At 36.0% G+C, this 17,550-nt stretch overlaps 1 protein-coding gene across 3 annotated transcripts in view; it reads left to right on the top strand.

Annotated features, from left to right (window-relative positions):
- Nucleotides 1–17,217, top strand: part of RGS12 (regulator of G protein signaling 12) — a gene marked incomplete at both ends in the record, with an annotated part of 75,720 nt that extends 58,503 nt beyond the window's left edge. The window contains 6 exons of one of the 3 annotated variants that reach the window (XM_079534071.1): nt 897–993; nt 2,376–2,452; nt 2,964–3,117; nt 5,689–6,300; nt 16,431–16,754; nt 17,192–17,217. In XM_079534071.1, coding sequence (XP_079390197.1) covers nt 897–993; nt 2,376–2,452; nt 2,964–3,117; nt 5,689–6,300; nt 16,431–16,754; nt 17,192–17,217 — 1,290 coding nt within the window. Of the gene's footprint in view, nt 1–896; nt 994–2,375; nt 2,453–2,963; nt 3,118–5,688; nt 6,301–16,430; nt 16,796–17,191 lie in introns of those variants that run through there. The other 2 variants (XM_079534070.1, XM_079534069.1) reach the window with 2 other exon arrangements.
- Between the last annotated feature and the right edge of the window lie 333 nt (nt 17,218–17,550).

The raw sequence follows: 17,550 nt of genomic DNA, 5'->3' as shown, positions 1-17,550 counted from the left end.
GACGCTATAATATTTTCTGTCTGGAGAAGAGTATGTGATAGTTCCTGATTTTTTTTTCTGTCCTAATAATTAGACATCATTAAAATCTGTAGTTAGAACTATGTACTGATATGGAAAATGAAGAATAGTCATAACCATTATGCTTAATACCAGCTACCTCAAAGCTTTAGTCTTCATCTTTTCATATTCTCCTTCAAAATAAATCTAGCATCTGAAATAGCAGAGCTTGAACATAGCTTTTCTTCCAGAGCCCAACTCTTCCTTTTGTTAGCCAGTGGAATTTGATTGAGATTAGTTAAAGCTATTATCCTATGAATTCCCGTTATCCTGGCAATCATGGAAGCTGTTTCAAATCCACATGGAGAATATTTCTGCAAAAGCAGACTAACTTCACTTGTCTACTACTAAAAACTGGCCTAGCATTTCCTAGCATTCTGTTACAATGAAATATCAGGAAATGAAATTACATTTTGTGGCTGAACCACTCCATGTTTTCCAAATATCTGTAGAACACTTTGGTATAAAGATAATTTCATTTAATGAAATCATAAAATTAAGAAAATATGTTTAATTTAGAATAGAAAATGATCTCATATTTCCTCTACAAAATGGTTGTCTAAACATACACAGGAATGGTCCTGGATTATTTGTATGTGCTCATGCATTGGATTATTTTGTCTCTGTGTCTTCCTTTCCCCAAATACCATAAATGAGTTAAACTGTAATCAAAGTAACTGAACAGAAATGAAATAAACATTTCTAGAAGGTGGGAGGAGGACTTACAGAAGTTACAGTGAAACAGAAACTTCTCATTTTCTTTAAAAAAGTCGAACTGTGTAAATTTGCTCTGAAAACAGCTTTTTCTCTTTTGTATACAAACTGTGATCCGACTTTAGAATGGTGAGCAGGAACCACTTGATCTTGGTGTCCCTATATCTAATCTGGATGGCCAGCGGGTTATTCTAGATGAAAAAGAGCCAACAAAGGGTAGAGGTAAGGTGCTATAAAGCTTTTATTTATGATGTCAAGTCATTCAATAAACTGTACCTGCTTAGTTTCTTCTGTTGACACAAAGATAAGGTAAATGTGGTTAGATTTACATATGTAACATGTACATGTAGCATGTATTTTTTCTTAAGAAAAAAAGGAACACCGTTTTTAAACATGGAAGTATAAATAAACCTGTTTATACCAGGCTCTTTACCATTGCCATAAGAAATTTTGCACAAGTAATACTTGAGTAGTTCCACATACACATTTAAGGCTATAGTTCGTAGTCTTATTAATGAGAATAAAATGCCAAATAACTTCTGTGAATTTGCCAATTAAGTAAAAATAATCATTTTGTATGAGTAAGACAGATGCAGTTTGTGCATCAACTGTATGTACTGCTATGATAAGCCCCCTCCTCAGCATGAGGAAATAGCAGAGCCTATATCTCAGTTCTAAAGCTTTTGGTTTTGGAGATAATTATATGATTTGTTATTTCTGTGGACAGAAGCATTTGAAAAACGTTGTTAATCAACTTCAGAGCAGCTGACAGGTTTTTTTTTGCACAATTAACATGCTAGCTTAATATAAGCGGCCTTGAGAGGAAAGAAGCAGTTTCATTAGAACACATTTTCACAGTTGTAGAACATATAGTTTTAGAAATGAAATTACATGTGGCTAAATTGAATTGACTTAGCACAGAAATCCTCTTTGAAGAAGACCTACGAGAGTAAATTTTAAGGTATTTTTGAGGAACAGCAGGTTTGTCATTTTTCTAGGATATAAAATCAATTGCCATTTTGAAAAAAAAAAAAAATCATTCTAAATACTCTCGAGGATAATTAATTCAGGGATTATAAATAAAATTGTAATCCTATGTGCTGCCAGCTGTTATTAAAACTGAAATCATAGGCTTTAATAGGATCATTCCTAGCAGTTGGCTCATTTTGTGGCATTTAACAGTGACAAAGGGCAGTAATTGGAGAATATTGAATGTGACCTTTCAGTGGTCTTTTCTTTTTGATGATTTTTAAAAACTTGTTGCAATTGGACTTTCTAAATTTGTGAATTAGAGACTGAATTTGAAACTGAGATTTGAAACCTATTTCCTCTAAATTAACAGTAAATTTAGGAGAATGTAAATGAAACTTCAGAGTCCTTATACTTTGAAAGTACTGCTAGTTTAAGGAAAAATTGAAGATGAGAGGGAGGTTCTTGTAGGCTTTGAGAGTGGAAGTGTCAGGGATATCAGCTGTGATAGCTATTTTCTGAGTATACCTTTGTGAAATTTTAAAGCAAAAAGTCTGTTTTGTGCATCATTGTCACTTAACTGTTACTTTGGGAAATTATGAATTTGTAGTTATAGAAGCAATGTTTGTGTTTAGTGTTTACAGATAAACAAAAAGGTGCATCTGTAAAACAGAGTGCAACTGTAACTACTTCAAGAAATCAAGTATCTACTGTAAGTCTTCTGCAATGATTTTTGTCCTTCAGTTCATCTTTCGTTTCCTTCTGGAACTGTATACTGAAAGTTGCATTTATCCATGATTTTGAATCAGCCAAATTGTGTAACAAGATAGAGCATAGTTGTAATTCATCTGGGATATTTCCACTGTCAATAGCATTTATCTGTGAGAACTTCTGTCTTCATGATGAATCCAATAGCTTTCTCTATTTGTATTATTTATTTATTTTGGCATCGTAAGTTTATCTGTACTTAAAAATTATTGAGTCACTCTGAAATTCAAAGGTCCTTTCTGTAATGTGATTTTTTCAAAGTAAACAATGTTCTATGATTTATATGTTTTTGGCCAGTGTTAAGGCAAATGTGTTTTTGCAGTAATCAAGATTAAACTAAGACATTGATTGTGGTGGTGTTTTCAAAATAACTTTTTGTTTGCTTAGACTGTATTATGAACATAATGATATAGCCTAAATGTAAGTAGTATACCTTAACTTTCCTTCTAATGCAGGGAGAGGGAAGAACTCTAGGAAAGTCTAATTCTATCAAAATGAAAGGCGAAAATGGAAAAAATGCTAGGGAAGTCCGGCTGTCAAAGAGAGAAGAATCTATTGCAAAGATTGGGAAAAAAAAATGTCAGAAAATAAATTTGGATGAAGCAGAGGGTATGTGAATTTTATATAGCTTATGTAATGGCATAAATAATCTTGGAAAAATTAGAATTTTATGTCTGTGTAGGAAAAAGTATTGTGTGTTTAATACTGCATTTTGAAAATCTGTCATGAGCTTTGTATTTTTGTTTGATACTGTTTGAATTATAAAGCTTTTGAAGCTGAAGGTAAAATTTTAAGACTACATAAAAAAACAGATATAGTTTATGCAGTACCTAAAGATAGACATAAATGCCGAGTGGAATTTTCAAAAGTGAAAGATGCCTAATTCCAAGTAGAATGAAAAGAAATTGGTTACACAGTTGCAGCTGAATATCCCATTGGATGCTCCTTGCAACTTTGCAAGGTATGTAGAAACTTGTCTTTCTGTGCATCTTTACATAAGATTCTGTAGAAGTGAAAGGTGTTCTGCACAATTGTGTGGACCCTAACTTACTCAGGTAGCAGTTTTTGAAATGTTTTGCTTTGGTCGGTTACAGTAAGGGCAGCACAATCTGATGATGACTGTGGAGTAAGAGCAGAAGCTTAGCTCACATTCAGTAACTGCTCTGAAAAGATAGTTACAAGCAGAAATAAGTAAAAGTGTTATTGAAGGCATTGGAACTGAATTCTTAAGAGAAGGATGTTGATGGGAGTGAAAGGAATAAAAATGGTGTAGCAGTAGATATGTTGACATACCACCCTCTGCCCTAGGGTAGCAAAAAAAATATACACATCAGAGGATATACTTAACCTATATGTTGGTATTTACTGCTAATGTTAACTAATATGCATATCCAAAGCCTGGTTATGCATAGTTATAGAGCAAATGAATGTTCACCTGTGAATAGATATCCACTGACTGGAATGGAAAAAAAATGCAACTGATGCTTTTACTGTAAAATAGATGTTTGTTAGCATAAGTGTTATTAGAAAATATTAGTGCATTTTAAATTATTTTCTGTTGCTTACTATTTTGTTTATTTGTTTTCAATATTTTAATATCTTCATTTTTCTTCCTAGGGCTGAGTAAAACATTAACATAATTTGAAAACTTCAGAATTCGAGGCTTTTACATTTTATTTTGAATTTTGTGAAATTGTCCAAGTTTGGAAAATATTGCACAATGTTGTAGACTGTTTTTTTTTTTTTTAATGGAAAAAAAAAAACAAACCAACCAACCCAAACCTTGTCTTATGAAGTTTGAAATTTAAGAAAGGAATGTTTTTGTATGACACTTTTCAGAAATGTTGCATGTTTTAATACGCATACTGCCATTTTGCAAAACTTTGGCAATAAGAAGCATTTTGAAGCTTCCATCTTGGCTACGTTCAGATTATATGGCATTTGACAAAGCATGTTTTAAAAAAAAACATTTTTATACATACATTTCAAAGCCTGCCAAATAGGATTAGATTATCAATAAGGTCGTACCGGTGCAAATGCGTGACTTTGTATTATGCTAGATTAACACTAATAGTCTGTGCTTCTCTTTTGTAATGGCTCTTGCTTTGAACAGTGTTTCTGTTGATTTTAATTCATCTGTTGGAGATGGCATTTCTAAGTATCTTTAATATTCTGTATCTCAGTGCTTTTTTCTTGAAAAAAAAAAAAAAAATAGGATATGCAGAGACCCTATATATTAAGAGTTACATATTTTTATATAATTAGTACCAAAGAGTTTGTCTATTGTTGCAATGCTTCTTTTTTGAGGAGTGTTATGATTCTCAGCTTATGACATATAAGTTTCTTGTTGCCAAGTTTTGAGGCTTTCTAGAACAATGATGTTTTACTATGGATGTTATTTATATATAGAAACATTAAAGCATTGGGCATCAGTAAAGACATGATCAGTAAATCACTTGTAATTCTGTTAAAAACTCTATAAAAATCCTTGCCCCATCATTCTTATTAATAGCTCTTTTCATGGTTATTGACTACCTATATGCTACCAATTCACTGCACTGCAGAGTAAAATGGGATTAATTAAATCATCATCTGATCATGCTCTGTGATGATAACATCCTGGATTAAAACTACACCATGAACTGAATTTGAACTGTGATAAAATATTATTAAACTGAGAAAAAACTCAATATAACAAAGAAGTTTACAACATTCTGAATCTGAGCTTTCAAATGGCATGACTATTTTTGAGTTAAGATGGGTAAAGTACCATCCAGAACATAAAACATGAACCCATTGTTAGTAAGAACAGAGCCTTGTTTTGTATAAAGAATTAGAAAGAAAAAAAAAAACAAAACAACAAAAAAACCTGTATGTGTACAGATTTATTAAACATGTAAAATAGGAAATAAAAATAGAAGATGTGTTCAAGGCTCAGTGAATTGCAGCTGTTACAAACTGCGAAACTCTTACAATAGCAATCCTGATGGTCTTAATTATAGAGATGCTAGTGAACATTGCTGCAATTGAAAAAGTTCCTAATTAACACGGGATCTTATTTCAAGGCAGCATTGAAAGAATTGAAGATCTTCATGGAAAATAAATGTTCTGAAAATTTACGTTTTAATGGCATTGCACTTTCTGACAAAAACTTGTCAATTTTGGGTTTTTCCCCAATAGAATTTTTTGAACTCATATCCAAAGCTCAAAGTAACAGAGCAGATGACCAACGTGGACTGCTAAGGAAAGAAGACCTTATTCTTCCTGACTTTCTTCGTTTACCACCCACTGGACCAGAACCATCCTCATCTACTCCAATAGGCCCTAAAGGCCTCAGCAGGCAAGTTTCAAAAAATGATGAAAAGGATGGATGTACATCACCAAGTGGAAAACAGGAGACCATACAAAGCTACAATGAAAATTCAGTTAAGAAAATGGCTTATTCAGAAAATAAACATAAAGCTGCTTTGACAGCACTCCACAGTCGGAAGAGTTTCAGTGTTCCTTTTAATACTGCATTGTCTCCAATTCCACATGCACACGAGAACAGTGCAACAATATGGAAAAGGCAGTCAAGAGAATTACAGGCTGAAGGCATACAGATGATAGACGATGAGAATGTGGCAGACTTGACTCTTGTTGCTGAAGGAGATATTTGTAGCCCTAACAGCACTTTGCTACCACCGCCACCAGAGCCGTCAGACGTCAGTAAACCCACGGAAGCCAACTGTCCACCCCCAACTCCTTCTGCAGGTAATCAGGAAAAATCTGGATTTCAAAGATCCAATTCAGGTATTTCTAGATTTTAATAGTTTTTCGTTTTATGTAAAACTACTTTTCCTTGGTACTGCTGATCAGTATTTGAACCTATTAAAACAAGAAAGAAAATCTCTCTGCACCTTAATTTTTTTTTTCTTTTTTTTTTTTTTTTTCCAAAAAAGATTTTCTTTGCCTTAGTCTGTCTTAACTGTAGTATTTCCTGTTGCCTTTAAAAATGTGCATTTGTTTGGAATTGGCATGTGGCCACAAATTGACACGTGCAGACAAACCTTTAAAGTACCTCCGTATGCTATAATTATGTTGTTCTTTACCCAAGGGATGCAGAACAGATTATCAGCATTTTGAGCTGCGTAACACTGTTACACTATTGCATTCCAGATTTTCTGATCCATTTGTCATTATGAGATGCACAGTTACGGTTTGGAATTTTATGTGCTTTAGAAGGATCCCTGGTTACATTTTGGAAATTGCAGGATTGTATATCATTAAAATCTGAAATAGATAAATCTTAAATGGTAAATCAACTCTAACAGAATTAGATATTTTTAGTCAGAAATAAAACTTTCTCTTTTTTTTTTTGACTCATATTTTGCTACCCAGGGAAGTAGGTTATGTCTATCACACTTTCCCCAGAACAGTCATAACAAAATAGCTCTTTCTATTAGATTATTTTAAAGAAATTATGTAACTTTTTTTAGGATGCAAGTTTTGTGGTCTAGCAATATCACAGAGCAATATTAGCCCAAGGCTGAAATACGAAATTTCTTTATAAACTTGGACTCCAGTTATATCTGCTATTACCAGAAACAAGAGTTTGAAGACTGTGGGTGTTTTGCCATTGACATTTTACAGTCATTGTACTGTACATTTTGATGTAAAATATAAGAAGAGATATCTGTGCTACATTTATTTTTGATGTTTCACAAACATATGGTGCCATAATTTGTATGATCACATTTCTTTGTGATGTGGGAATATACATTTTAATTATTTATCTTTTTACACAGAGTATTTGATACTGTTCTTTATCTGTACGGTTGCTGATTTGTAAATACTTCGATTGTTGGATGCTTATAAATGGCAATGCAAATTATTTCATCCTCTTGATATTTGAAACAACAAATTCCTTTGTTAGTAGTATTTGAGAAATGTTCTATCAGCGCTACCAATTAATTTCTGAAACTGAGTATTGAACAGACTTGTAAACAGTGCCTACAAACACAAAACCAGAAAATGTACTTCAGACATATTGATGTGTATATGCATAGATTTGTGTTGGTGTCTTTCTGGTAATGTGATGAGTGTACAACATAGGTATCAATTTGCATTATTTTTCAGTGAGAACTGTGTAAAACAAACCCCATTTGCACTTAAAAAAAAAACTTCATGAATTTACAGTATTTTAATGCATGCCATACATTTCCGTGTAACCACTGAACTGTAGCCTTCTCTTTTCCCACTTTCTACTTTTTACTTTGTAGAAATCTTTGTGTAGCTTTCACATGTATTTTGTATCTTTGTTCTCTCAGGAGTAATAAATTATAGACCTAGTTATGCAAACTGGTTTTAAGCTTTGATTTTCTTCATTATTTAAAAATGGTTCTCTTAGTTCTGGATTAAGAATCATGATTGAAATTGTCTTCAAATAAAAAAAAAAAACCAACAACAAAAACCAGATTAATTTATATGAACTAGCAATTGCCATGAGACAAAGAAGACAAACATGGTATTTGTTAATAATTTAAATATCAAAGGCAAGTACTGTCTTGAGGTGCTGATAGAGGTCACATATTAAATCCTGAGCATTTACACTGGCATCACAAGGCAGCTAAGAAAGAAGATTTCTTTTAAATGAGTCTTGAAAGAACTCCTGAAAGGAGAGCCTCTTCTGTCTCTGGGTTCCTGGGCTAAACTTTATATTCATTACTTTTCTTATTTTAAACTCAAGCATTTCTTCCCTTGTCCTTAAGAAATGAACTGGTGATTTCAGTTCATTTGTTGTGGAGCGACCAATATAGCAACCTCTTTATTTGGTAATCGTGGGTGAAAAATGAAGGGTTGAATGGGTACTGGAGATTTAATGGTTCTCATTCTCAGAGGGGAGTCCTACATAACAGTACTGTGAAGCCTAATTAAAATAAATAAATAAATAAATAAATAAGTACTGCTGAGAAGCTTGTGGTGCTGTTACCTAGGCCTCCTTGTGTTCTACAGGGCACAGAATGACCTATTCCTAAAAGTCACTGTGTTCCCACATAGCTGTGGGCCTCTGTCAAATATAATGGAGTAGTTCATGTCCTGTTGCATTTTCCCTCATGCAGGCTTTTCCACAGTAAATTACAAATATCCTATGTATTGAATTATTTTAGGATTTCCTTTACAGATTTGAATTTTCATGCGTTCCACCCAATATACTCTACTTTTTCTGGTGATTGTGTTTTATTTTTTCTGTCATAGTCACCTGAGACCTTTAAGTAATCAAATGAAGTTTTGCAAAACTAAAATCTCAGTTTCTCTGTATTGTGACAAACTTTTTTTTTTTTTTTTTTTTTTTTTTTTTTTGAGGAATAAGAAAAACTAGATTGTGGAAAACACCTTTCTTCTCTCTTACAATCTTGGTGCACACACTAACTCTATTTTACACTATTCTCACTATTTTACAGGAACTGTAATCTACAAAAAAACCCTGAATTTGTGAAAAAGTTTTCTATTTTTGTGATTTCATGGAGTTTGCATGGAAAGACTATTAAATGATGTATAGCAATCACAATAAAGAATGCTGGAAGCTATCTCCAGTCAATAATCAATTTCTAAAAGGACAAAATCTTTAATAATGGGTGCTTTTTTAAGTGCCTTAATGGTTATCCATTCATTATCTCCTCTCAATGGAAAATGTGTTTTTGATTGGTTTATTACATTAAAATGGTAGGAGGAAATGAAAAACGGTGACCATGTAATTTGAAGTGGCTTCATTTCAAATTGATGTGGCATGCATGCTTGCACTGAAAGTGTGCGTGTCAGGTTTATATCTGCAGGGAGGGGGCCGGGGTGTGCAAAGCAGCCCCTTGTGCACAAGTGTTGGGTTGGGGACAACTGGCTGACCCCACAGGGGTGGTACAAAGCCAGGCCCGTTGCGGTGAATGTTTCCCTGTAAGGAGGAACTCTTGAGTAGTCTTCATTTGAAGATCGAGAAGGCGAAGTAAATGACAGAAAACAGACAACTTAGGGCTGCAGCTCAGAGCTTTTGAGAATAATTTTTCAAACACATCTTAATGCTAAATAAGTAGAGCAAGTATTACTGTAGTATTATTTAGCTATGAAGTACACATTATCAGATCAGCACAAGAATTGTCCTAATTCTAGTTGTGTTACTCAGCAAGAGAAGTATTCTTTACTTTTGAATGAGCCTAGTAGTTCTGGAAAATATCCCACATCAAAAATTGGAGCTTTCTGGATAGGAAGATTACTTCTGAAATACACTTAATGCTTCTACATATAATGTTGCTGATATCTAGCTGCAGAAGAAATAATTATTGTTGGGTGTAATTGGCTTGGAGTAATGCATTTGTTTCCAAAAGTGTTAAACTACTGATTTAATCTCTCTGGGTTTAATTTTTTTAAATTGCATAGTGTAGTGCAGGTACTTTAAATGTTGTCCTCCATGTCCATCAGTTTTTCCCAGATGGTTAAGCACGTTCCCTATCCAGGTGAGAAAAATGCTTGAGATGAAGTTACAGTTAGAATTGCCTTCCGAGTAGGAAGGTATTTATTTGAGTGGGTTTGAATTGATGGAGCAATTCAAGCGAATAAAAATGTATTTAAAAATCTCTGTATAGATACAAAATGGGTTGTTGGGTATCATGATTGGGGTAATGTCATTGAGAAGCATCTGGACAACGCTCTCAGACATACAGTCAGGTTTTTGGGTAGCAGTCCCATGTGGAGCCAGAAGTTGGACTCTGTGATCCTAATGGGTCTCTTCCAACTCAGGGTGTTCTATGACTATGTGAAGATAAAGAGCCAGCCAGGAGGAGCAAAAACAGGGTGAGCTTTCTGCAGTAATACTTAAATAGCATGGATCTGTAAGATAAGGGATGAATTTAGGCCATATACTTGTATGTATAAAACAGGTATTTAATTTATTCTGAAGAATCTCCTTGTTTCTGAAATAGATGAGCAGTATCATCTTCAAAATTAACTCACTTCCTTTCTTATTGGAAAGAGCTCTGAGAAGCAGGGTGGTTATTACCAGTGCGAGGATTTTTCTCCTTGAAAGCGGATGCAGAAATAGAATGCTGGGTGGACTCAGCCTGGGGCTGGCTATTGTTCCCAGTGTCAAAAAAAATCCCCACTGCTCTTCTTCATTATTCACAGAAAGGATGCAGGACATTGTAATGAAGGAATCGGATAATAGAAGCTGGATTTCTGGGACTTTTTTTGTCTGCTAAACTTTTCGGCTTTAAGGGTAATAAATCCTCAGTGCAATCAGCTTGGTGATAGTTAAGGAGATTAAAAACTCACACATACGTTTTGCAGAAGAATGCAAAGTAAGCTTATTTTTGTAATAAATTCTGTAATTTATTATTATTTATTCTGTAATTCTGTAATAGTGTATGTAACTGATATTTTACATAACTCCTTAATTCATGTGGCATATTTTAGAGAAAATCCAGCAATGTTTTTCCTCTGCAAATCAAGATAAGCACAGAAGTGAAAGCATACAAGGAAAAATAAGAAGAAAGGGATTATAATGAAAAAATGTGCAATTATTGTAACTAATAATTTCTAACAAAGGTTCTTGTCCAGCAGTTAGTTACATCCTTATGGCTATATGTAATTTTATAGAAGGTAATTGGATTTTTGGATCAATATAAAGAAGTATACGAAGGGATCCAGCAATGCTAAGGGCAGAATCTGTTAATCTCCTTTTAATCAGAGCATGATTAAATGGGAGAATTACATGTAGTACATGACAGAGATCAATAATAAGCAGAGGAGAAGGAGAATTATGCTAGGAGTAGACAACTGGGAAGTGAGGAAGGCCTTGAGGGATAATTATTTGAAATGCAAGCTGATTTCAGCCAAGCAGCACAATACACATTGTAGAAGGAATTAGCAAATTATCTTGCTGATTGGATAAAAAATTGCAACCTCTCTTTGAACCAAAGGCACACAGGCTAAAACCAGATCTATTCAAAAGCATGACTTACATTTGGACAGTGCAATGAACTTAGTTATTGCTTGAAGTTAAACTAGTAGCCCTGCTGAACCACATCTTAGAATCTCTTAATAGAAAAATAACATAGCAAATGGCAGATTAAATGGACTGATTCATGTTATTCAGTCCACTATTTCCCAATATATTACTCTCAGCAGTCAATTAAACTGACTTGTAAAAAGAACTAATGGAAAGGCAAAATACTGGAAGATCTCAAAGAGGGATGAATATTGGTAGACTGCTGCAGAGAAGTTTTGTCATGTCACGCTTGGAAAACAGGAATTTCAAATTGCCCAGAGTTACTGAGGGCTTGTAAGGCAGTCTGACTCAGAATTCAGAGCTTTTCAATTTATTTCACCTCAGACTGCCCCTGGCCTTGGAGTGATGTGTGGAGGAGCCTACCATTGCTGTTGTGAGATCAGCGAACACCGTGTGCCTGCCTTGTTTGTTCTCTTCATTACATGCATCGGTCTGCGTGGTGGCATTCTCACCAGCTCCTTTTTCTGTGTTGTGTTCAGTTTTTTCTTTCCAAATAATGCCCTCTGCTTTGGTCTTGCGAATACTTTTGAGATGAGAGCAGTGAAAGAATTTTTGTCCAACCTGTGATTCCAGGCTTAATGCTGCAAATGTATTCCAGAACTTTCCAGTGCACAAGCAAATGGAAGACTAATATGCAGAATGCAGTTACCTTGTAGGATAATCAATTTTCTCAGCTTGATGCCATCATGGTTTGAGAGTCAGATTTCAAGGCACCAACCATATGATGCGGCTGTTTTATCATGAAATACAGCTTATTAAGTCAAATTTCCTTAGGAAACATTAAGCAAAAGCTGTAGTTAGGAACATTTATATTAGATCCTGTTTTCCTCAGGGATTATGGCAGTTAAGAGATGAAAGGAAGGAAATTTTTGAAGGGGAATTTAACCTGCGGAACTCTGAATGTAAAGTATTCTCTTCCCCTCAGAATCACAAATCACTTGACAAACTTTGAAAGAAACATGCTTACACTGATAACAGTGCATCAACCAGCGTGGAAATCATTTTTCCACCACTTAAAAGAATCCATAGAATCACAAGGTTGGAAAGGACCTACAAGATCATCTAGTCCAACCGTCCTCCCATTACCACTGTTATCACAAGCCACTAAACGATATCTCGTAGCTCCTCATCCAGACACAGCTGGGAAGCTGTGAAGTTTTTGAAGTTCCATTTCACAGCAGTTCAGAAGAAGAAGAGAGAGTGCCATTTCCCAGAGCAAAACTGCCCAAGTGCACATAGCTTAAGGAAAAGGGATGCTCATACTGAAATATTTCATCCAGGGGAACACCTGCTGAAATGAGCACCACAAAGCTCTTTATTGGGTCTTATGGAAAAAAATAATCTCTCTGAGCTAGCACGTGATGGCCTTGGGACAATTGTACTGGATGAATGATGAGAGCAGTATCTGCACAGACTCCCAAATTACAGAACGCACCAGTCTATGAATTTGGATCTGTCATTTGAAAATGACTAATAGCATTTGTTGGTGGTATGCTTGTTGGTATGCTTTCAATAGTAGCTCCTGAAAACACTGGTGATTTCTCTTCACAAGAGCTATATGTGTTATGGAATACTTCAAACAGATTCTTATCTGTTCTAAGTCACTGCACAATCATTAAATGAGCTCATTATATTTAGTTGAAAATCCGATCCTCTCTGTTAGAAGTTGAATGCCTGGGAATATTAATGAGCAGAATATCCTTTTTATCTTACAGTAAAACCAAGAGCCATCTATACAGTAGAAGATTTTGACAAGAAAAATAGTATTTTAGCAAAGCCAGAATTTGAAGTGAAATGATGCAGCTAGATGGAATAGGTGTCTGTATAGAAATGGGATTGGAACAGTACTTAACATTCCATCATATAAGCAATTCACTAAGTATGGACTGAAATATGAAGTACACAGAACTCACGTGAAACAACTGCTTATATTTATTTAAAAAATGATGTGAGTGGAACTGGTTCTAATATTGATCACCAAGACGTGCTGAATTTCAGATCTGATCTAAATTGTCCTATAAGAAGTCAATCATAATTAGAATGGCACCTTGAATATAAATGGACCTAATAACTGCAGCACAGAAATATTATCAGCATTTGCATCACATCCATTGGAAGATGTGGATGAATCAAATCCTAACATCTCCATTGGAGTTATGGTTATTTTATCCTATTATCGACATCTGATGGTCAGCGTTGCTGAAATACCCAGTTTTCTTGTGATCTCATCTTTGCCTGGAACTTGGCCAGATGCTCCACTGGTGTTAAACTACTTGGAAGGCAATGTCTTCCAGTATCTTGTGTAGATTTTACTTAGATCATGAGGATTATTTTATGCAGAAGAACAAAAACTCCCTTTGTCTACATCCATAGAGGCAGAGGCGGGTTTTCCATAACCTTAATGTTAAAATAGCTTTAAATTGAATGTCAGGAAAGGAGAAATATTGGTAATGGAGATTGGGAGATCAGCCAAGATGCTGCCTGATCATTTACCTTTTGAAAAATGCAGGCCTGTGTGCAGGTCTCCATTTTAGCAGCTTTAAACCAGGTGGAACATATTACCAGGCTCAAATGCACAAGTACTTAGCAGTGGAGACAAAGATTACCGACTGATGGGATTTTGCTGTTGCAGTCATAATGGAAATTGGTCTGTGCAACTAAAGCTGTAAGAGCTGGGTTCTGTCCGTTCTGGATTTAGGTGAAGTGTCTGACGAATCATATTCAGGAAGATGCCATGCAAATCCTGACGAGCTTTTATTGCTTGTGCTAAGTGGCCTCGCTTCCTTTGTAAATGTTTTGTTTTGAAAAATTGGGGAAAAAAGCAAGGTAGTACTTTTCCAGTGTAGCACTACTCCTGAAATCACCTTCCTCCTTGGCATGGATGAGCCAAGGTCTTTTCTACCCTGCAAGGAAAAGAGAAATCAGCTTCACAATATTATCCCTCAGAAGTTCTGCATTCTTCTGAACCAGTATTTCAGATAAGGCTCTCTGTGTTTCCCTCCCATGTCTGGTAGTGATTTATTAGGTTCTTCAAAAGGATTACTCCTAATAAAGCCATTAGTAGAAAAAGCTGCTCCTAATACAAGCTTATTCCTCATCAGATGAGCTTATGCCTTGTGAAACCCGAGAGCTAACAGTGGCCTAATTTTTGCTTTGTTCCCAATAGGCAACTTGAAAGCCCAGTTGCTCCATTGACACTGCAGTTCTAAGCCTTCTGTTGGCGTTCCTTATCTGCAGATGTAGAAAGGCCTAGCAGCCAAAGAAATACAGTAACACACCTTCTGTAGTGTTCCTCAGCACGAGTTTCCAGAGATGTTTGCTGAGCCCTGTGAATGCCAAAAGGCCTTTGCAGAAACCTTCAGTTTGGTACTGAACTTGAAGTTCTACAGTGCTTTGGTACCTTACCACACCATCACTGTCCTTGCTCTGCACTGCATTTGGTAGGATGTGTTCTTAATAATAAGATTGATATGACTCATGCTCTCTCAGTGCAAACTGTTTGTTGTGATTCATCATTAGTACAGCTTTTTAGAAATGAATATCCCTTCTTAAACAACATGAAAGGAGAGTCAGAGACTTCCTGAAAGGGCACGGAGCAGTCGATTAAAAAGATCCAAATCCCCATTCATTACAGCTCTGTAAGACAAACATTCAAGAGTACAAGAATAGCATTTTACACCACAGCCGTGCAAACAGCAGTTAGAGTTAACCTGATGTTCAATTTGCTGCATGGAGAAGTAAACATGAAATGTTAATACAGTCCCATTACAGTTTAGCTGTAATTGCTGGGCTAACAGGTCTGAGAAAGCTTTTTGCCTTCTCTCTGCTGATTTGTTTCTTGGCTGACTTGTTTGGAATTTGATATCATTCCTCTAGATGTGGAAAAAAAACAAGCATTACTGATGTGGAACATATGAATTATTGGTGGAAGGGGCTGCATTAGCTAAAGCACTATCATAATATTGTATTACTTAAAATTTTAACTTATTTTCATTACATGAAAAGTTTTAATCCTTGAAAAGGCCCTGCAGTGATTTGATTAAACGATACGAAATTGCTTTTTTGTCCTTTTCATCTTCCTCTTTCTCCACATCAAAAAGTCCTCAATAAAGATGATTATATTCATAATTATTAGTTAATTATTTTTCTAACAAAAACAGCATACAGATCAAGCATAGAAGATTTTAAAGCCAGCTTTGTCGTTTTGCCTCCTAGTTGATACTCCGCATTTCAGCACAGCAAACTGAAACCTCAAATCATCCTAAATCTCTTAGGGAAAGATTAGCATCTAGCCAAATAAAATGGTATCTCAGCAGGAATCTGGTGTTAGAGGTCAATTCAAACAAGGAGCATTTCCCTTTCTGCCCCACTGGAATTTGTATCCTCGTCCTTCACGTTTGGTTTTGCTTGTGTGAGAGTTTTGTTCTAGGCGCGTACAAATTTACACCAAGTAGTTATTTTTTAAATGGAGTTGTGCTAAATAATGCTAAATTAAGTCAGATCTACATTGGCATTACATATGCCTTTGAGATCTGTTCAGTTTCTTGCTTGATACTTCGGGAGGTCTCCATGTTCATAGACAGAATTACAGAATGGCTTGTGTTGGAAAGGACCTCAGAGATGATCCTGTTCCAACCTCCTGGCCATGGACAAAGTTGACAACCTCTGGGTCAGGCACTGGATCAGTTTGACCAGGGCCTCACCCAACCTGGCCTTGACACCTCTAGGGATGGGGCGCCCGCAACTTGTGATGGGCAGAGGAGCATCTCAGCTGCTGATCTACCTTTAGGACCTCAGAGCAGGTTGCAGTGTGGAAATTGTTCGAACCCGGAAGATACGTAACTCTTCTGTTTTGTGGTTTTTTTGTTTCTAATTCTTCTATCAGGTGCAAACCACAAAAAGAGAAAAGATTCGCAGGGGACTTCAGGGAACCCTGGCGAGCAGACATCTCTCAAAGCAAAGGCCAGCAGAAGCATTAATCCTGCAGGTGTGAAGGAGAGCCTCGGTAAAGAACTGCCTGTGAACAGGATTATTGATGTGGATGGGGTCAAACTGGAAGACACCGGAACACGCTCCTGCGATGACTCTGAAGGGAACCTCAGCTTGGAAGGTTACATCTCTGAACTGAGATCCTGCCAAGGGAGGATGAGGACTGGAGTTTATAGGACATCAGACCTTCCATCTCTGATTGCTGTCAAGAGTGAGAAGAGTAAGGGCACTGAGAATCAGTATAAAGCTACTTTTGTTTAAAATGTCTGCTTTTAATTATGAGCTCTGGTATTTTTGCCTGGCACCAGCAGCACTGGGGATATGCCTTAGGGACATGTTTCTGCAAGTTTTAAGCCTTTTTCAGTACCCGTTGCCTTCAACGAGCCTACCAGACAGTCTGTTTTGATATGAGTTAGAACCTGTAGAATGAGAAAAAGGTATTTAAATGAAAGTATTGAACGATCTGTTTTTGTGCTCATACTGTTTATATATTATTTTCCCTGCGATTATTCTGTTGCACAGCACAATTAAAATAATGATTTCCTGCCCCTACTCTTCTTGTCTTTAGTAAAGACAAACTCACTATAAATTCCCCTACCCAAACTTTTTATTTAAGATGATTTCACTTTAATGTTCTAATGTTCTCCTGGTCTACAGGATTCCCTGTGCTCAGAGACTTTTGAAGTAGAAGTAAAATCAGCTAATGGTGTAAAGAGATTATGATTTTGTCTGGTGGATTATCTGACTGGATCTGGCTGTAAGACATCTGTTACACAAGAAAGAAAAAAGAGGCCTGAATTTCCTGTGCTGGGAATAAATAACATGTGCTCCTGTAGCCAACACTGGTAGTGTTCCCATGGCAGGGAACATGTACTGAATGCATGCACTGATCACATAGTGGTGAGAGGGCCATCCAGGTCCCTACTGAGCAGTGCTCTTGGTGACTTGGCTTTGGGAGAAGGTGGATTCTCTTCTGCTCTTTCAGTAGGCAATTAATTGCCACTCCTTCTTGTCTG

The sequence above is a fragment of the Tetrao urogallus genome, assembly GCF_951394365.1.
Source record: "Tetrao urogallus genome assembly, chromosome: 4".
Lineage (NCBI taxonomy): Eukaryota > Metazoa > Chordata > Aves > Galliformes > Phasianidae > Tetrao > Tetrao urogallus.
The sequence above is the reverse complement of the archived record's forward strand: the minus strand, read 5'-3'. Positions and strand labels throughout refer to the sequence as shown.